Consider the following 19,143-nt stretch of genomic DNA (forward strand, 5'->3'; position numbering starts at 1 on the left):
GCACACAGCACACAGCCCACAGCCGCACTGAGTTAAGCCCCTCCCTCCTCTCCCTGACCGTCACATGATCGCCATTAACCCGTTCCACTCCAGCACATACCCCCATGTTTGCAGCTGAGGGCGGAAGCGGAAGTGTCATGTAGGTAGAAGGGTGAGTCATAGGAGCCGGAGCCGTGTGTATGTGTCTAGCGGCTGCAGTGTACAGGTGTGTATGTATACAGGTGTGTATATATATAGCGGCTGCAGTATACAGGTGTGTATGTATCAGCGGCACTACAACATGGCCACGTACAGCAGAGCTGGATGTGTCATTGGTACAACTCTTGTTGTTGTGGTGTGACCTGGGACTGCACATATGGCTCACACTGCAGGATCAGCTCTGCTACATGTGTCATGTTAGTGCTGCCTATGTATTCTATGTATGTAGTATGCTGCCTATGTCCCATCCATGTAAGTACTGTAGTGGGGTGCTGCCTATGTCCCATCCATGTAAGTACTGTAGTGTGGTGCTGGCTGTGTCACTTGTCACTATACATTAACCCCTTGGTGACATTGCAGATGGTGCAGAGTGACATAAATGTAGAGCGCAGGTACAAGCGGTGTAGGGGTGTTCATATGATGCAGTGACATGGGGTTAGTTTGTGTATTGGGGTCAGATCTGCACTGAATACCTGCCATTGTCTGTATGTTACATATTCCTGTGTGCGCCTAACCCGTAGGACCGCTGCTGTATCTGTAACCTTCATTGGGATGTGATGTATTTTTTTGCCCTGTATTCCAGTTATTCTAGGTTACCTCTATCCACAGATAACAGAAGCAGTAAAGTTTCTCTAATGCATCAAAAATCTTGTGAATTTCTAAATATGTAACAAAGTATGTATCTAATTCCTTATGTAAGATCAATATTTACACTAACTTCATACATGCACGACTTTGTGTCCGTGCAAAAATAAATAAATAAAAAAACGGTTTCCCCGTGGAGAGGCAGCATACTGACACTGGCGGTCACCTGTAAAAATCCATTCAAATGAGTAGGTTTTAATGGTACAGTTTTCCCTGGGTTTACGATTGAAACTCTGGGGCAGACAGCGGCGGTAGTGAGAACGCCGCTTTATTTTAAAGCTAGATTTGCTGTCGGTAACTTTTATTTGGATTCTACCCAAAACCGGTCCTGCCTCCAACTCCATCGCTCTGCCTATCACGCCATTCAGACAGGAGAACGGGAATCCTATTCTCTTGAACAGAAGGGTGGTACTCAGATCGCAATTGATCAGCAAGTTATACTGGAATACCCTTTTACGCCTTTAGGTCAGCTACTATAATCTTGTGACTTCAGACTGTGTTCACATCTGTGCCTCTGCTTTAAAAGAAGGGTTGGCTACATTGCAGTAATTTTCACAGCACATGCATGAGGTTGGACATATCTCATCTACTTTGCAGCTACGGGCTCGTTCACATCTGCGCCCGGTCTCCGTTCGTACAGGTTTCTGTTTCCTGAACAAAACAGAGCAGGAGACGGAAAGCTGCAGGACTCTTTTATACCCATTCATTTGAATGGGTTTGAAAGATGTCCGGCCGTGAGCGCCGGTGAGCGGCTTATGCTCTCCGCCACGAAACCGTTTTTTTAAAAATCGGACACAGAGTCGGACATGCAGTACTCTGTGTCGGTTTAAAAAAAACTGTTTCGCAGTGGAGAGCATAAAACGCTCACCGACGCACATGGCCGGACCCGGTCTGTCAGCTTTCCGTCTTCTGCATGCAGAAGACGGAAAGCTGAGAACGGACTCCGGGCGCTAGTGTGAACCTAGCGTACTATGTTCCCGTGCTCATTTTCATACTGTATTTCTGTGTGGAAAATCTGTAGCATTTCTGGTACATGTGATTGTGTACTACATTGATTGTGTATTACATGTGCCATCTCTGATCAATTTAGCAGATGCCTGTAGCCAAAATTTCAATCTCAATGGGACTGAGCTGCAAACAGGCCAATGAATGTGTCATCACCGATCTGTGAAGCGGAAGCAGCGCCTGCTGATCTTATATCGATTACTTATTCTAGTCTTCATAAACGTCTTTAAGGTTGTGACTCACAGAAGGCAAGTCAATCCCCCTTGATAGTCACTTTACTTACAGTTGGTTTCTCGCCATCAAAGCTCCAAACAGAAACTTAGACTTGGCTGCTAACACTGTAAATATGAAGCCATACTGTTATTGTGAATCTGACTGTGCTCATGTTACATTGTCACAGATAAGGCGCCTCCATATTACACACTACATGGAACCTGCTGCTTAGTAAAATGACGGATCAGGAGAACAACAACAGCATTTCCACAAACCCATTTGCTGCTCTCTTTGGGTCAATTGCAGAAGCTCGGCAGTTTGTCGCTGGCCAGAAGGAACAACTGCGACAGCAAACTGGTAAGTAAAATACGGAGAAACCTAAGGGACTAACTAAACTGCAAACACTTACTTCTGCATGCACGCGCTGTTCTCTTATAATCTGTACTGGTGACATACGGCACTGGGTTACAATTAGGATAAATCTACATTGTGCAGCGTTATGCATTACACACTGCTTAGCCTCTTGCAGTTTCTGAAGTCATCTTAAGAACTTGATTTCTCTCTTTGACCTTGTAGACTATGCCGGGGAAAGTCAGGATGACTCTGACAACAGTGTATCAGAAAGCCTGGATGACTGTGATGACTCTGTTGCCGAAATAAGTCGCTCATTCCGCTCCCAGCAAGAGATATGTGAGCAACTGAATATAAACCACATGATCCAGAGAATCTTTCTCATCACTTTGGATAACAGTGAGTATCAATGGATTTACTTGTTACAGTTATTAATGGGTTACAAGCAAATTATGTTACCGATTCACCGTGATTTTCACTCCGATACACCAAAAGGTGATGTGCCTTGAAAAGTTAGGGCTGCAAAGGGACTTTGACCATGAGCAAGTCGTATAGCAATTGCACAACCAGAGAATGTATGCAATTGGAGTGCGACTTGCCTTTGGACAACAGTGTGATTTAGTTGTGAGTCCAATGCAATTTAGGATTTACAACACCCATCCAACTGTAAAAAAAAAAACAAAATTGCAAGTTGGTCGCAGTCACTTCACAATCAAGTACGTACTGATAAAGTTGCATTTAAATTGTGACGTGCTACCAAAAACCCAGCAGGTTTGGTTTTTCATTTTTCTTGCATTCACAACCAAGGTAGCCATGGCTGGAGAGAACCTTTGTCTTTGTTTATATGTGATATATATTTTTTGGCTTTTATTTTGTTTTCTTTTTATATCCCACAGGTGACCCAAGCATGAAGAGTGGGAATGGCATTCCTCTGCGCTGCGTGTATCTGGAGGAGCTCGGCTCTGAACTCGATGGGCAGGACTGGTTGGATATGGATAATGTAGAACAGGTGAATTGCATAACATACGTTATTTACATGACTTATACCTGCAAAGCAAAAAAAATCAAACAACTTTTGTACAGTAAATACACTAGAAGATGGCGACCTGAGGTCACTTGTCACAGGAATATGGGTTGCACAAGGTTCACTCTGAAATCTCTGCTTAATCTAGCAAGATAGACTGAAGTACACAGATATGTCAAGTTACATCTTACAGTAGAAGTCTATAGAGAGTGGACAGGGAGGAGTGAGCAGGAGCTAAAGTGCACATGACTGTGAAGTACATGGTCTGGGCCACAAAACATGGAACAGGTGGCAGTGCTTCCAAGGCTACTATGAATGACATCCGTGTGCCGGCTGTGCCTTTCATTCACGGCCCGCAGTAATCACACCAAGGTAAGGGAGAGAAACTGGGGCACAGAAAAAACTGCAAGCAGCTAAATAGGAGGTTTATATCGCAACCTAAGTGTTTTATTTACATCAATACATGTAAACTTTATGATCCTCCTGATGCATCAGAGTGAGTTAGCGAGCAGATTCTCCTTTATTTTGTCTTTTCTCCATGCACCAGCTCAAGGAGAACTGAAAATCAGAAAGAAATATGCAAAATATAAGTTATATAATGTCCAGAAACTGTGCTATTCCTCATGTAGTGTACTGTAGATTTGCAGTAACATTGTTGTAGGGTTCGGTATACTGTAAAATATACCTTTAAAAGTAGTTTCTTACATATTTTGTGATTTTTGTTTTTAGGCATTGTTTACACGGCTTCTTCTCCCCGAACCTGGGAAATACATGATTTGCATGACATCCTCGGGGGCTCCCAATCTGTCTGCAGAACGAGATGCAGGAGAAAAGCATATAGTCCCATTCCTATTCTCTTGTTACCAAAGAGCCAAGAAAGAGGTACAAACGCTTTGTCATGTGATCTTCTGCTGCACATACGATATTTTGGACTGTGTTCTATTTTTTTTTTTTTTTTTTTTTTTGTAACCTGTTGAGCTTAAATACCGTAATTGTCTCCACAGGTTACTAAAGTGCCAGAGAATCTACTACCGTATGCAGTGCGCTGCAAATCTTTAACAGTCTCCAATGCACGGACTGTTCTGCTCACCCCAGAGATATATCAAGGGCAGGATGTTCCCGCTCAAGTGGTGGACCTCATGCTGGAGGGTCTGCGGGGAGCGAGTAAGTCTTTACAGTTGTATGAAGCATAAATGAACTCTGTGATGGTGCTGGCCCGTGATACTAGATCAGTAGTGGGCAAAATTCATCTTTAGTCATTACCTGTTGTGGGTTTGTTTTTTTTGTTTTTTTGGATAATTCAGAATTCTAGCATGTTAAGTTACATTTGTGGGTACGCCTTTTTCTCTCCTTTCCTAGTGGTTCGGCCTTCACTGATCACGAGATTGGGGTTCCTTACACCTCCACCCAAATGCAAAGGCAAACGTGTGCCACTCCATTAATGTCTATGAGACTACAGGGTTTGGCTATCTCTGGCAGCCGGAGATAGCCAAACCCTTAAAATGGGGTTTCCTTGTTCCCTCTGAAAATGGAGCAGCAGTCACTAGAGATGAGCGAGTACTGTTCGGATCAGCCGATCCAAACAGCACGCTCCATAGAAATGAATGGATGCACCTGGTACTTCCGCTTTGACGGCGGCCGGCTTAACCCCCCGCGTGCCGGCTACGTCCATTCATTTCTATGCGAGCGTGCTGTTTGGATCGGCTGATCCGAACAGTACTCGCTCATCTCTAGCAGTCACACTTCACTCTGCGGGACTCACTGGTGGTGGTCCCAGTAGTTGCCCCCTTAATGAACAGACACTTATAACATATCCTGTGGGTAGTTGATAAGGTTTGACCAGTCTCACAAAATCCCTTTAACTTCTTCAGTAATTCTGTTGCAGACTTTGATGAGGTAGTACAATTTTTGGAGGAGGTCATTGAAGCCCTTCTGGCGGATGAGGAGGTGCACTCCTTCAGTGAAGTTTTTCATCCTGTATTTGATGTGATCCTGGAACGTGTCAAGGACTTGGATCTTTGCCAGATGCTGCTGTACACTTACCTAGATCTCCTCTTATACTGCACTCGTCAGAAGGACATTGCAAAGGTGACTCTCACTGTATTCCAAGGCCAATGTACCAATTTGCTTTTATTAAATTGGGTTTTACCACAAAAGACCTTCATGTCTCATACAATTTATACCATTAATATCCCATTGATTTGGGTCTGTAAAGTGAGACCTTTACCCTCCGTACCTTGCTGCTTATCCAGCTGTGACATTGCTGATCAGCTATGGTGGGGCTTTACAGGAACAGCTTAGCTTAGAGCTATAGAAGTCAATGGGAGGTACAGAAACTGCATAGAACAGTGAGCTACTTTGTTCCTTAACTTCCATTCACTTCTCTGAGCCAGGCTGTTTCCGTAAAGCCTGATCGTAGCTGAAAGTCTGCTCAGTGAGGTCACAGTCAGATATGTAGTGGGGTATGGAGGCTGGGGGACTCATTTTAGAGATGGATAACTCACATTTGTGGCATATCCTGTAGATATGCCTTACTCTAGGTTCACGTATGGACCCCATAGACCAGGGGTAGGGAACGTATGGCTCTCCAGATGTTGCAAAACTACAACTCCCAGCATGCATACTCTCCAGATGTTGCAAAACTACAACAACCAGCATGCATACTTTCTCTGCTTTGCTTGGAACTCCCATGGAAGTGAATGGAGCATGTTGGGAGTTGTAGTTTCACAGCAGCTGGAGAGCCGAAGGTTCCCTACCCCTACCATAGACTATAATAAATAAATATATATTAAAGACTTCTTCCTGCTGTATATCCACTTCAACTTAACCAAAGGGTTTATTATTTTTGTCTACTTTTACATTTTCAGGTCTTTGTGCAATATATTCAACCTCAAGATCCATCAAATGGACACCAATATCAAAAGACTTTACTGGGGGAGATCCTTAGTATTTCCTGCCTTCTGCGTACACCAGGAGTCGTAGAAAATCATGGCTACTTTGTGAATCCTTCACGCTCCAGTCCACAAGAGATCAAAGTACAAGAATCCAATATACATCAGGTAGTGATGCAGAATCTGCCCAAAAATATATCTGCAAAAATCTGTGTGTGATCTTGCCCTTGTATATTGTGCTGCCCCCTCTGTTACTCCTAGAAATTTAATAATACAGTTTTACCTAAGTGTTGCCAGTTGGGGGCATCTCCCTGTACACTCCGACACGAGCCGATCACAGTTGACTGTGACTTCTCTCAGAGCTATGAGAAAAAATGCTCCTGAATAGTATTTACTTAGACATGTCCAGAGGAGACAGAACCCCTTTAAATGTATCCTATAATGCACAGTTATTAGATCCCAGATATAAGTAGTATCATGTACTTTCTGTATCACTGATACATTTAATGTCTCTTGCTTTAGTTCATGGCTCAGTTCCATGAGAAGATTTACCAGATTTTGAAGAACCTTCTCCAGTTATCTCCAGACACCAAGCATCTCATCTTGTTCTGGCTGGGGAACTGTCTACATGCCAATGCCGGTCGTGCTAAAATCTGGGCCAACCAAGTTCCTGAAATTTTCCTGCAGACCTATGCCTCAGACAGCTTCTTTTTGAACCTGGGTGCAGCCCTCCTACGGCTATGCCAGCCTTTTTGTAAACCAAAGTCGGCTCGCTTGTTGACCTTCAATCCCACTTACTGTGCTCTTCGAGAGATTAATGAAGAAGAGCGGAGGAGTCGAAACATCCATATGAAAGGTGCGTATAAACCTCACAAACCCTACATTCTGCTGTATGACTATAGGCATATCAATGGGGTTGTCCTATATAAATCACTAGAGCCGGATTGAAGCCCCTGTACCGTAGGAGGTCACACATGTACAATACCACTCTATTCTGTGTTTTTGGGACTGAAAGCCCTGGACAAGTACAGTGAGTGGCCTTCTCCGTGGAATGGGGTGGTACTGGGCATGTATGACCACCACTATATTGAAACGACTCCAATTTGGGGACTCAATTAGACACTTGGTATCACACTTTGACTAAGTTCATAATCTGAGATATCTAATCGGGAAAATAGTGATAACTTATCAGTTAAAGTAAAACTCCATTTTTATTCCTGCATCGACACCTCCATTATTTAAAGAGGTTTTCAGGGACTTTGTATCCTTAGAATAGGTCAGTGATGGTGAACCTTTTAGAGACCAAGTGCCCAAACTGCAACCCAAAACCCACTAATTTATCACAAAGTTCCAACACGGCAATTTAACCTTAATAATGTGCGGATCCACAATTGCACACAATTACAGACCTGCAAAATATGGTCATACGAATGGGGCTTTATAGAGCTTTCTGCTCCACTGTGACCCTCCACACAGTCCAATCTGCTGCACAGTGGCCCCCACAGAGTATAATCTGCTGCACAGTGGTCCCCACACAGTACAATTTGCTCCACGGTGGCCCACCCACCCCCACCCACGGGAATAGATTATCAATTGAAGATCTTTGGGGGTCCAATACCTATGAACAGTCAGCTGTTTGAAACAGTAGTGACGCTCCTGGTTGTCGGACCCCTGCCTATATTTAATTGGTGACTTATCCTTTAGTCCTAAGGATAGGTGATCAATTATAAGGCCTGAACAAACCCTATAACTAATTTTGTTAATGTTCTTACATTTACATACAGGGCTGGACAAAGAGACTTGTCTTATTCCACCTGCTGATGATCAGCAACCAGACTTTCCTCAAAACTTCAACCTGGTGACGGAGAACCTGGTACTGACACAATACACCCTTCATCTCGGCTTTCACAGGTACGCCATTGCATCCTTTATTTTTGCAGTGATAGTCTCTGTTTATATAAGGTCTTGTAATGTTATGGTCATCCAGGCTTAGCATACAGTACTGTAAAGTTTCTGGTTCAGCTACATAGCCAGTCCACAAAAGGAGTTGTTCTTGGAAGATTTGATGTACAAAATGTCAATTTTTGAAGAAACAAATCTGAGTTGTGTACAACAGGCAATCCATATTCCTCAGCAAGGCTGCAGAAATCTTGTGTTTGGGGTGAAGCCACAGGTGGTCAGTTACAGAATATTCTCCCAAGAATACAGAATAGGTAGGAAACCAAATTGGATTCAGGGTAAAGGTACGTTCACTGTTGAAGACCTAAGGTACAGGCTCAGGATTCGGGGGGTTTCAAAATATATGCCCAGATTTCGGAGTTCTCAGAATACAGGTTTCGGGGTTCTCCGGATACAGGCTCAGGTTTTGGGATACTCCATATACAGGCTCAGGTTTTAGAATACAGGTTAGATTTCTGGGTACCAGATATAGGTTCAGCCTTTGGGGTTACAATTTTGGAGCAATTATTTGCTGAGATGGTAATGACCATTTCAATCCTCATACTATTGTTACTAGTGCAGGATTTTATTGGAACAACAACAAAAAAGTAGGGAACGTTGCCATAGTCTTCTGGGCTTCTTTAGAAATCTTGCTTCTTACAAGATGATAGTGTAATGTCACTAGTAGATACACAATAGTAAGTGTGACCTTATAGGTTCCAGTTTATCAAGAACTTTGGATTACAAGGTGGCCATAGACAACATGTAACTGGAGAGAGTTTGCAGTATGTATAGAAGTCAGAAACGCATTACACTGTCAGTTTAGTAGTAATGGTAGGAGTAATCCTATGTGAGACATCATTAAATATCTCTTTCCAGGTTGCACGAGCAAATGGTGAAAGTAAACCAAAGTTTACACAGACTACAAGGAGCATGGCGTGATGCCCAGCAAAGCGGCAGCCCCACTGCTGAGAACCTACGGGAACAGTTTGAACGACTTATGACCATCTATCTTTGCTTGAAAGCGGCGCTAACTGAGCCTCAGACTCTACAGAACTGCCTCCACCTTCAGGTCTCTACTGCACTTCTCTTAGTGCAGATTGCTTTGGGAAATCGAGGCACAGAACCGGTTGCGCTTACCTTTCCCATACCCGACGTGCAGCACAGTGCCCTCGCTTACGTGCCAGGTACCAAGGCCTATATTTATAAGGAGATGTTAAATCTGAATTGAAGCATGTACTGATTCCCTGCTGCTTTTCTCAGGTCCCAGATGGTCTCTGTTCACTTTACTAGAGACTTGGTTCTGTCTGCAATTTATTCTAAATAGCTTGGATGCAGTGGCGTAACTAGGAATAGCAAGGCCCTGTGGCGAACTTTTGGCATGGGCCCTCCACCCCTCATCATTATACTCAGGGGAAGTCTGAACCTTCGAGCATAATAATAATATTTGGGGGCCCTGTGGCATCACTTACCGATCAAGGCCCCTGCCAGGATCAGAAAGGAAATAGGGCCTGTTACCGACTGGAGTAACTCCAGCCAGTAACAGCCTATTAAGAAAAGAAAAAAAAGCAGTGGTAGCGGCTGCCGCCGGGCCCCTAATGTCCTGGGCCCTGTGGCAGCCACTACCCCGGTAGTTATGCCACTGCTTGGAGGTCAACTGGGAACCAAAGTACTTAAAGGGGTCATCTTAGATAAGAATTGGCCACAGGCAAGAGATGTGACCACTGAAGCCAGCTGTCCTACTGTCCTCAGCTGTGAAGTCTGCACCGGTCACCAATACAGCCTAGTCAATGAGGCCACGTTAACTGGGCTGCGTTGGTGACTGGCACAGCGGTCGTGTGCCTTCAATATGACATCACTGCTGCGGCCTGTCAATACATGTCAGACATGAGCACCGGAGCAGCAGAGGATTGAACAAGTAGTGCTCTGCTGCTTGAAAACCGGGCAACTTCTGTAAACTACTCCTGATACTCAGGATTGGTGGGGGTCTCGGCAGTCACCCTTCTGTAGCTAGTTGGAGGAGGAAAACTGCTAACTTCATGGAACACATAGAAAAGATTTCTTAATTGTGACTTAAGATAAAATAAAATCAAAGCAAAGATGTGGATTAGGGGAGGGGGTGCTAAATACATGTTCTCACTTTTATTTTCAGAATTCTTTGCTGATAACATGGGAGATTTTTTCATCTTCCTGAGAAGGTTTGCAGATGAAGTTTTGGAGACTGCTGCAGAATCTCTTGAACAGATCCTGGATTTTATCACTGTGTTTACAGGCAGTGTAGAACGGTAAGTGGTAGCACTGCTGTAACCTTATGTGGGATGAGTGAAAAGTCAGCAAGTACCAAAAATACTAGTGAAATGCTTAATGGCATATTAGTTTAAGCTAGAGAAGAAAATAAATATGTCGTTCTCTCTGACTGGTGCTGATCTATATGAGCGAGTACTGTTCGGATCAGCCGATCCGAACAGCACGCTCGCATAGAAATGAATGGACGTAGCCGGCACGCGGGGGGTTAAGCGGCCGGCCGCCGTCAAAACGGAAGTACCAGGTGCTTCCATTCATTTCTATGGAGCGTGCTGTTCGGATCGGCTGATCCGAACAGTACTCGCTCATCTCTAGTGCTGATCTATATGAGCAATGCAAGGCAGGAAGTGAAAGCTGAACACAGTGAGCTTTACAATGGTGGCATTAAATACAGTGCCTACAAGTAGTATTCAACCCCCTGCCGATTTAGCAGGTTTGATAAGATGCAAATAAGTTAGAGCCTTCAAACTTCAAACAAGAGCAGGATTTATTAACAGATGCATAAATCTTACAAACAAAAAAGTTATGTTGCTCAGTTAAATTTTAATAAATTTTAAACATAAAAGTGTGGGTCAATTATTATTCAACCCCTAGGTTTAATATTTTGTGGAATAACCCTTGTTTGCAATTCCAGCTAATAATCGTCTTTTATAAGACCTGATCAGGCCGGCACAGGTCTCTGGAGTTATCTTGGCCCACTCCTCCATGCAGATCTTCTCCAAGTTATCTAGGTTCTTTGGGTGTCTCATGTGGTTTTTAATCTTGAGCTCCTTCCACAAGTTTTCAATTGGGTTAAGGTCAGGAGACTGACTAGGCCACTGCAACACCTTGATTTTTTCCCTCTTGAACCAGGCCTTGGTTTTCTTGGCTGTGTGCTTTGGGTCGTTGTCTTGTTGGAAGATGAAATGACGACCCATCTTAAGATCCTTGATGGAGGAGCAGAGGTTCTTGGCCAAAATCTCCAGGTAGGCCGTGCTATCCATCTTCCCATGGATGCGGACCAGATGGCCAAGCCCCTTGGCTGAGAAGCAGCCCCACAGCATGATGCTGCCACCACCATGCTTGACTGTAGGGATGGTATTCTTGGGGTCGTATGCAGTGCCATCCAGTCTCCAAACGTCATGTGTGTGGTTGGCACCAAAGATCTCGATCTTGGTCTCATCAGACCAGAGAACCTTGAACCAGTCTGTCTCAGAGTCCTCCAAGTGATCATGAGCAAACTGTAGATGAGCCTTGACATGACGCTTTGAAAGTAAAGGTACCTTACGGGCTCGTCTGGAACGGAGACCATTGCGGTGGAGTATGTTACTTATGGTATTGACTGAAACCAATGTCCCCACTGCCATGAGATCTTCCCGGAGATCCTTCCTTGTTGTCCTTGGGTTAGCCTTGACTCTTCGGACAAGCCTGGCCTCGGCACGGGAGGAAACTTTCAAAGGCTGTCCAGGCCGTGGAAGGCTAACAGTAGTTCCATAAGCCTGCCACTTCCGGATGATGCTCCCAACAGTGGAGACAGGTAGGCCCAACTCCTTGGAAAGGGTTTTGTACCCCTTGCCAGCCTTGTGACCCTCCACGATCTTGTCTCTGATGGCCTTGGAATGCTCCTTTGTCTTTCCCATGTTGACCATGTATGAGTGCTGTTCACAAGTTTGGGGAGGGTCTTAAATAGTCAGAAAAGGCTGGAAAAAGAGATAATTAATCCAAACATGTGAAGCTCATTGTTCTTTGTGCCTGAACTACTTCTTAATACTTTAGGGGAACCAAACAGAATTCTGGTGGTTTGAGGGGTTGAATAATAAATGACCCTCTGAATAAACTTTTCACAATTTAAAAAAAAATTAAACAAAGAAATAACATTCTTTTTTGCTCCAGTGCATTTCACACTTCCAGGCTGATCTACAGTCCAAATGTCACAATGCCAAGTTACTTCAGAATGTGTAAACCTGCTAAATCTGCAGGAGGTTGAATACTACTTGTAGGCACTGTAGGTACTGTGATACTGAGGGCCTCTCCTTAAAGAGGTTATCCAGGAAAACCTCTTATATTTTAATTGGGGAAAAAAAAGTAAAAAAATAAATAAAAACAAATCATGTATACCCATTCCAAGTGGTCCGGAGTCATCTGCTGGGCTGTCTTCACAAAGTGATCCTGCTCGCCTGATGTGACATCCCAGATTCTTTCCGCTGAAGCTGCTGATTGGTCTCAACAGTCACTTGACCGCTGAGGTCAATCGGTGGCCTCAGGAGGACACTCTGGGATGTCACAGGTAGTGACATGACATGCCCTTCTCTGAGGCCACTCAGCGGTCACATGTGGCGGGGACTTCTGCCAGAAGATAACAATGGACCGGGAGAACCGTGCTGGGAGCCTTCAGGGAAAACTGAGTATATTTTTTTCATATGTTTTCACCTAACGTCCCCCAGCATCTTTACTTTATAAAAAATTTTGCCTGTTCAACCCCTTTAAAGAGGACCTTTGATGTCCTCAGGAAAGTGCTGATTTATATACTGCTAGAAAGCTGAATTCAGCACACTGTTGGCTTTCTCAGTATGTGCCCAGTGGAGGAGCTAGTTAGCAGCCCTGTTAGTTTTGGCACCGATCTCTTCCCACTGTCAGGAGGGGGTTCCTCCTAGCTCAATGCCATTGCTGGGCTGTAAGGAAAATTCTCCTCCATCCCCGATAGTGCTGTGTACATCCTTACCATCCCCTGATGACCCTGAGTTGTGAGGAAGACCCCCCCCCCCCCAACCCCCTGTACAAGTCTACAGACAAGTACAGTCAGGGGGTGCTTTCAGTGCGCTGTCAGCTTTCTAGCGGTATATAAAACCGCACTTTAATGAGGACATGAAAGGTCCTCTTTAATATCAGTGGGGATGTCGAATGTTCAACTGTTTAAAGAAGCCAGAGCATTTGGACAAGCACTGTGGCCTCCTCCCTACTTAATAAGCATAGTGTTGTACATTATATAGCTGAGATTCGTAATGGATTTAAACAGTTGCAGGGGAGCTGGATATTGGACCCCCTGCCGATCTAATAGTGATAACCCATCCTAGGGAGTAACACAAGACCCCAATTCTCACGATTAGTGTTCTTGGCTATCTTAACCAGTCCCATGAACAATGACTGGATTAGTAGTCTGCATGCGTGATCCACTAAAACGTCTGGGGATCGGGAGTTTGGGATTTACGTTCTAGTGATCAGTGGGGATTCCAGCTTTCAGACCTCAGGAATCATTTCTCACCTAACATGTGGATAGAGGGTAAGTATAGAAAGACCTTCACTACCCCTGACCGCCTGGGATTCTGCCACTAACTCCTCCACTACCATAGATTATTTGGGAAGCTAAAATTTTTTTTTTATACTTATTTTTTCTTCTTCAGCCTAAACCTCTACAAAAACAGAATGATTTGATCAATAAAATTACTAATGATTTATTTCCGTATTAACTCTTAACAATGTCGTCTTTAGGATGAAAAACCCCCACTTGCGTGCCAAGCTGGCAGAGGTACTGGAAGCAGTGATGCCACATTTGGAACAAACTCAGAACCCGCTTATTTCTAGTGTCTATCACCGCCAGAGAATCTTTTGTTCTTACCGACATGCGCCGCGCCTGGCAGAAGCTCTTATAAAGGTGTTTGTTGACATAGAGTTTACCGGTAGGTGATCAAGAAATTCTGTACTGTAATAGTCAAGGGCATATGTGCCGAGCTGAATCTTCTAATCCGCTACCTATTTATTGTTAGGTGACCCACATCAGTTTGAGCAGAAATTTAACTATCGCCGTCCTATGTATCCCATCTTAAAATACATGTGGGGGCAGGACACGTATAGGGAGAGCATTAAGGTGAGTGGGGATTTAGATCATGGGTAGTATCCTATCTATTCCCATATACATTGTCCTAAATGAATGTATTTGATGTGTACCTTACAGAGCCTGGCGGATTACGCTGCTAAAAACCTGGAGGCCGTAAATCCTCCTCTGTTCCTGCGCTTCCTGAACTTGCTAATGAATGACGCTGTATTTCTGCTAGACGAGGCCATCCAGGTACGGAAAACAATCTGAGAGCCCTAATATCTGTGTCTGGCACCAACTTATCTGCGCTATAGTATACATTGCATTTATTCAGTCCTGTACTGTGATTGCAATATACTTTATGGTTGGTTGAGGTCATTTGGGTGAATGTATATATTTTTTGTTATCCAGTACCTAAGCAAAATTAAAGTTCTACAGATCGAGAGGGACCGAGGAGAATGGGACAACCTGAGTGCTGACAACCGGCGGGAAAAGGAATCCAATCTGCTCATGTTCGGACAGTTGGCCCGCTTTCACAATATTATGTCAAATGAAACAATTGGAACCTTGGCTTTCCTTACTTCAGGTAATGATGTGTCTAAGGGTCGGTTCACATTTGCGGATGTATTCCGTCCGGTTAGAGTCCGCATGGCAACCCCCCCCCCCCCTGGACGGAATACCAACGCAACTGCAAGTGCTGTGCAGTTAAAGCACATGGACCCCATAGACTATAATGGGGTCCGTGTGTTTTAACTGCACAGCGCTTGCAGTTGCGTTGGTATTCCATTCGGGGGAGTGGGGGTCCTCATGCGGACTCCCCTGGACGCAAATGTGAACCAGGGGTCTCGTGCTCTTTTGTCCAGGTAGTCCCATAGAAATCGTACAGGGAAGACAGAGGTGTTCACTGTACGGGAGTTTATATTTTAATAGTATTCCAATTTTCAGATGTGGCAGTACTTCATAAATTTCAGGGATATTTTTCATTGTAAAATAGGTGATATGAATTTTTACTTTTTTTTAATATAAAAAATATATATTTATTCTCTTCTCAGACATTCGCTCGCTATTTGTCCAACCGTTTCTAGCAGAACGGATCATCTCCATGCTTAACTACTTCCTCCAGCATTTAGTGGGCCCCAAGATGGGAGCTTTAAAGGTGAAAGATTTCAGCGAGTTTGACTTCAAGCCTCAGCAGCTAGTTTCTGATATCTGTACCATCTACTTAAACTTGGGGTAAGTCTACAACTGCGCTATAGTAAGGGATTAATAGCCAGGGCAAGGCTTCTTCATAGGTTTGCCCAGGCTTAGAAAAACATAGTTTTTGTTCCCAAAACAATAGATGGTGTCTGGTATTGCTGCTCTGCCACACACAGCTGTGGCGCTGTTTTTGCAAGATAGCATCCATGGTTTTTCTAATTCTGCACAACCTCTTGAAGGGGCTTTCTGGTCCCAAATGCATGTTTTATACTGATAGGTCATCTGTGTCTGATCTGTGAGGGTTCAACATCACAACCTTGCACAAATCTGCTGTTCCAGTAGCCTCCAGAACCTACTGTTTTGCAGTAGCATGCTAGCATTCAAGTAATAAGAGCGGAGCTGCGGTACCCTGGATATTCAGTGGCAATGGATCCGTGTGGGGTCCAGGTGTCAGATCCCTATAGATCAGATACTGATAACCTATCCTGTGGAAAGGTCATAGATATGAAAAATGCATTTTGGGGGTCAGAAAACCCCTGTAAACATTACAGATATGAGTGCTCTATGTTACAGAGATGAAGAGAACTTCTGTGCCTCGGTACCAAAGGACGGTCGCTCCTACTCGCCGACACTTTTTGCACAAACTGTTCGAGTACTAAAGAAGATTAATAAGCCAGGAAATATGATTGTTGCTTTCACAAACATGGCAGAAAAGATCAAGGTGAGAGGAGAGTCTGCTATCACTCTGTTAGCCAATAGCGGTCAGTACTTTTATACATGTGATATAAATAAATGTTAATGCTGCCAGGAAGAGCAACCATGTGGAATTTTATCTTCTACACTGAATTACCACTCATATAGTTAATTTGTCAGACAGTACATAGTGATGAACACGTCAAGATAATTCTAAGTAACTTTCTGGTTTTAGTCCTTGGCAGACCAGCAGCAGCGAGATGAAGAGACATACGCCGATGCCCCTGACGAGTTCCTGGATCCTATTATGAGTACCGTCATGTCTGACCCGGTTATCCTTCCCTCCTCTCGTGTCACTGTGGACAGGTCAACCATTGCTCGCCATCTACTTAGGTAATTGCTGCAAATGAAGCTGACTGTGACATGGCGGACATCATATTTTTACTAATTCAGGGGGCATTCACACAGAGTAAAGTGGCGCTGATTCTGGCACGATAACTCGCGGCAGAATCCGCGCTGATAAAGACTCCCATTGAGTTCAATGGATTCCGACTTCCACGGAAATCAATGGGGAGGCTTTTTCACACGTTGATTTCAATGTGTTCCATACAGAAGACGGAACCCATTGAACTCAATTGGAGTTTTTTTTTGTTTTTTTTTATCAGCGCTGATTCTGTCGCGAGTTATCGTGCCAGAATCAGCGCCACTTTACTCTGTGTGAATGCCCCCTTAAAGTACTGTATATACTCGAGTATAAGCCGACCTGAATATAAGCCGAAGCCCCTAATTTTACCACAAAAAACTGGGAAAACTTATTGACTCGAGTATAAGCCAAGGGGGGGGGGGGGATGCAGCAGCTACTGGAAAAATTCAAAAATTAAAATAGTTGGAGTATTTGGGTGCTGAGAAAGGGGAGGGGGTGTTTTGGTTGTCTGTCTGACCCTTCCCTCAGCTTGAGGACTGGGGTTTTTCCCCCCACTTGTAATTCAGCCTGGCTGAATATAGGGTATCTGCAGTGCTCCTATTAACCCCTTCCCGACAGAACAGGAGCACTGCAGACACCCTATATTCAGTAGACCGGGCACTGTCAGACACAGGGATACCTAATGTGTTTGTGTGTCACAGTCATTTTCTACTTTTATATGTATTCTAAGGAAAGGAGGGATTTACAACTTTTATTTATTTTATTATATATATATATATATATATATATATATATATATATATATTTTTTTTTTTAAAGCTTTTTTTTTTTCCCCCACTATTTTATGGGAGATTCTATACATTACTATTGCGGCTGACTCGAGTATAAGCTAAGGGGGGCTTTTTCAGCACAAAAACTGTGCTGAAAAACTCGGCTTATACTCAAGTATATACAGTTAATTGAAGTTTTTTTTTTTTCTATAGTTTTGATCACCATATTCCTAGGTCATCAATATCATATTGGTGAGAATCCGATATCTAGAACCCCCACAACTCAAGTTTATCTAGGTCTAGATAATAGAATATAAATTTTTTTTTTTTTTTTTTTGCAGTGACCAGACCGACCCATTCAATCGCAGTCCTCTGACTATGGATCAAATTAAACCGAACCGTGAACTAAAAGAGAAGATCTTGAAGTGGCTGGCGGATAGAAAGCAGAGGAATGAAAACAACTGATGCCAAGCTTTATAGACTGATTCCCCATCTAAAACGTGGGCTATCTATGGATCACTTTAATAGCAGAAGAGTTCAGAAGCTGCGGCGCAGTTGGAATATATGGAGAGACCTGAGGAGCTACTTACAAGGAAGCAGCTAAAGGGATAATATGGAGAAAAGTTTATTTTATCATATGTAAGATATATTTAACTACATATCTGCCAAAGTGGTCTTGAGGAGTCACTTTGACTATTGCCTGCTATTGTAATTTGGGAATGTTTGTAAGAGTAGCACAGTAGATACTAATTCGAGCATTGCACACATCCCCACTTTATATGATCCAGCACTTTAAAGGATTTGTACCGCAAATGAAACCTATCCCCTATCTACAGCATATAGCACAAGTATCTGACCTATAGAGTTCTGCCTGTGTGAGCCCACACCAGTCATGGTTTGAACGGAGCGGTGATTTCACTTGTGGTGTTCCATTCACTTTTATGGGACCACCGACAAGCGCAGTCCCATACATATGCAGCATTCACACACGACGTCCACTCCACTCATATGGACGTGTGATCGGTGGGGTCTCACTAGTCGGACCCCCAGTACTCAGATGCTTATCTGCTATCCTGTGGATAAGAGAGATGTTTATTTTATGGTACAGTCCCTTTAATTTACAGGCGTATCCTCAAATCTGTAATTTATGTAATTCATGAATATATTTTATTCTACACGTTTACAGCAAAGGTAGGCAATTTTTTTTTTTTATTTCTCTGTTGTCTGATCACAAAACGCTCTTTTCTTGCTGTGAATGGAAGTTCAGCACCTATGACTACTTCATGTTACCGGTAGGATTGAGACACATTTTGGTAGAATGATAGTGTGGGGAAATGCGGCAACATTAGGTAGAACCCATAAATGTATAATAACTGGATAAACAAATTCTAAAAATCTATGTCTTGTCTCACATCTTATTTCCTTTAGTAGTACTGAACGTAGAGTTCTGTGAAAGATTGTATAGTGTGTATAGTTCAGTCACTGGACCATTGTGTGGAATACGGTGCAGACTATGCAAAAAAAAAATGGAGAACTCGGCACCCCCACCAGTAAGGGGGGCATTCATACGGAGTAAGACGGCGCTGATTCTGGCAGGATAACTCGCCTAAGAATCAGCGCTGCAAAACAGAATCCCCTTGACTTCAATGGGTTCCGGTTTAACGCACGTAACACATTGAAATCAATGGGAGGCTTTT

The 19,143-nt window shown here is 43.6% G+C and overlaps 1 protein-coding gene across 4 annotated transcripts; it reads left to right on the forward strand.

The window, feature by feature from the left end:
• Positions 1-112: 112 nt before the first annotated feature.
• UBE4A (ubiquitination factor E4A) lies at positions 113-18,818 on the forward strand. Of its 4 annotated transcripts, none has more exons than XM_075279720.1 (21): positions 142-205; positions 1,937-2,096; positions 2,249-2,418; positions 2,638-2,811; positions 3,309-3,421; positions 4,166-4,318; positions 4,441-4,600; positions 5,322-5,524; positions 6,304-6,495; positions 6,850-7,183; positions 8,112-8,238; positions 9,145-9,452; positions 10,418-10,550; positions 14,038-14,225; positions 14,313-14,413; positions 14,501-14,614; positions 14,774-14,948; positions 15,415-15,595; positions 16,133-16,280; positions 16,488-16,645; positions 17,788-18,818. In XM_075279720.1, the coding sequence occupies exons 3-21, from the start codon at positions 2,298-2,300 to the stop codon at positions 17,909-17,911; spliced, it is 3,207 nt and encodes a 1,068-aa protein (XP_075135821.1). In that variant the 5' UTR covers positions 142-205; positions 1,937-2,096; positions 2,249-2,297; the 3' UTR covers positions 17,912-18,818. The 4 variants fall into 4 exon arrangements, with proteins under 4 accessions (XP_075135824.1, XP_075135821.1, XP_075135825.1 ...); XM_075279721.1 differs by having other exon boundaries at positions 188-205; positions 1,934-2,096; XM_075279723.1 differs by lacking the exon at positions 1,937-2,096 and having other exon boundaries at positions 113-151.
• Positions 18,819-19,143: the final 325 nt, after the last annotated feature.

Source organism: Leptodactylus fuscus, chromosome 6, assembly GCF_031893055.1.
Source record: "Leptodactylus fuscus isolate aLepFus1 chromosome 6, aLepFus1.hap2, whole genome shotgun sequence".
Classification (NCBI taxonomy): domain Eukaryota; kingdom Metazoa; phylum Chordata; class Amphibia; order Anura; family Leptodactylidae; genus Leptodactylus; species Leptodactylus fuscus.

Coding starts and splice junctions, on each gene's coding strand:
- UBE4A (XM_075279723.1), top strand. CDS start 2,298: ATGACGGATCAGGAGAACAACAACAGCATTTCCACAAACCCATTTGCT. Junction 8,239..9,144: donor CTTCATCTCGGCTTTCACAG/GTACGCCATTGC, acceptor ATCTCTTTCCAG/GTTGCACGAGCAAATGGTGA. Junction 16,281..16,487: donor ACATGGCAGAAAAGATCAAG/GTGAGAGGAGAG, acceptor TTCTGGTTTTAG/TCCTTGGCAGACCAGCAGCA.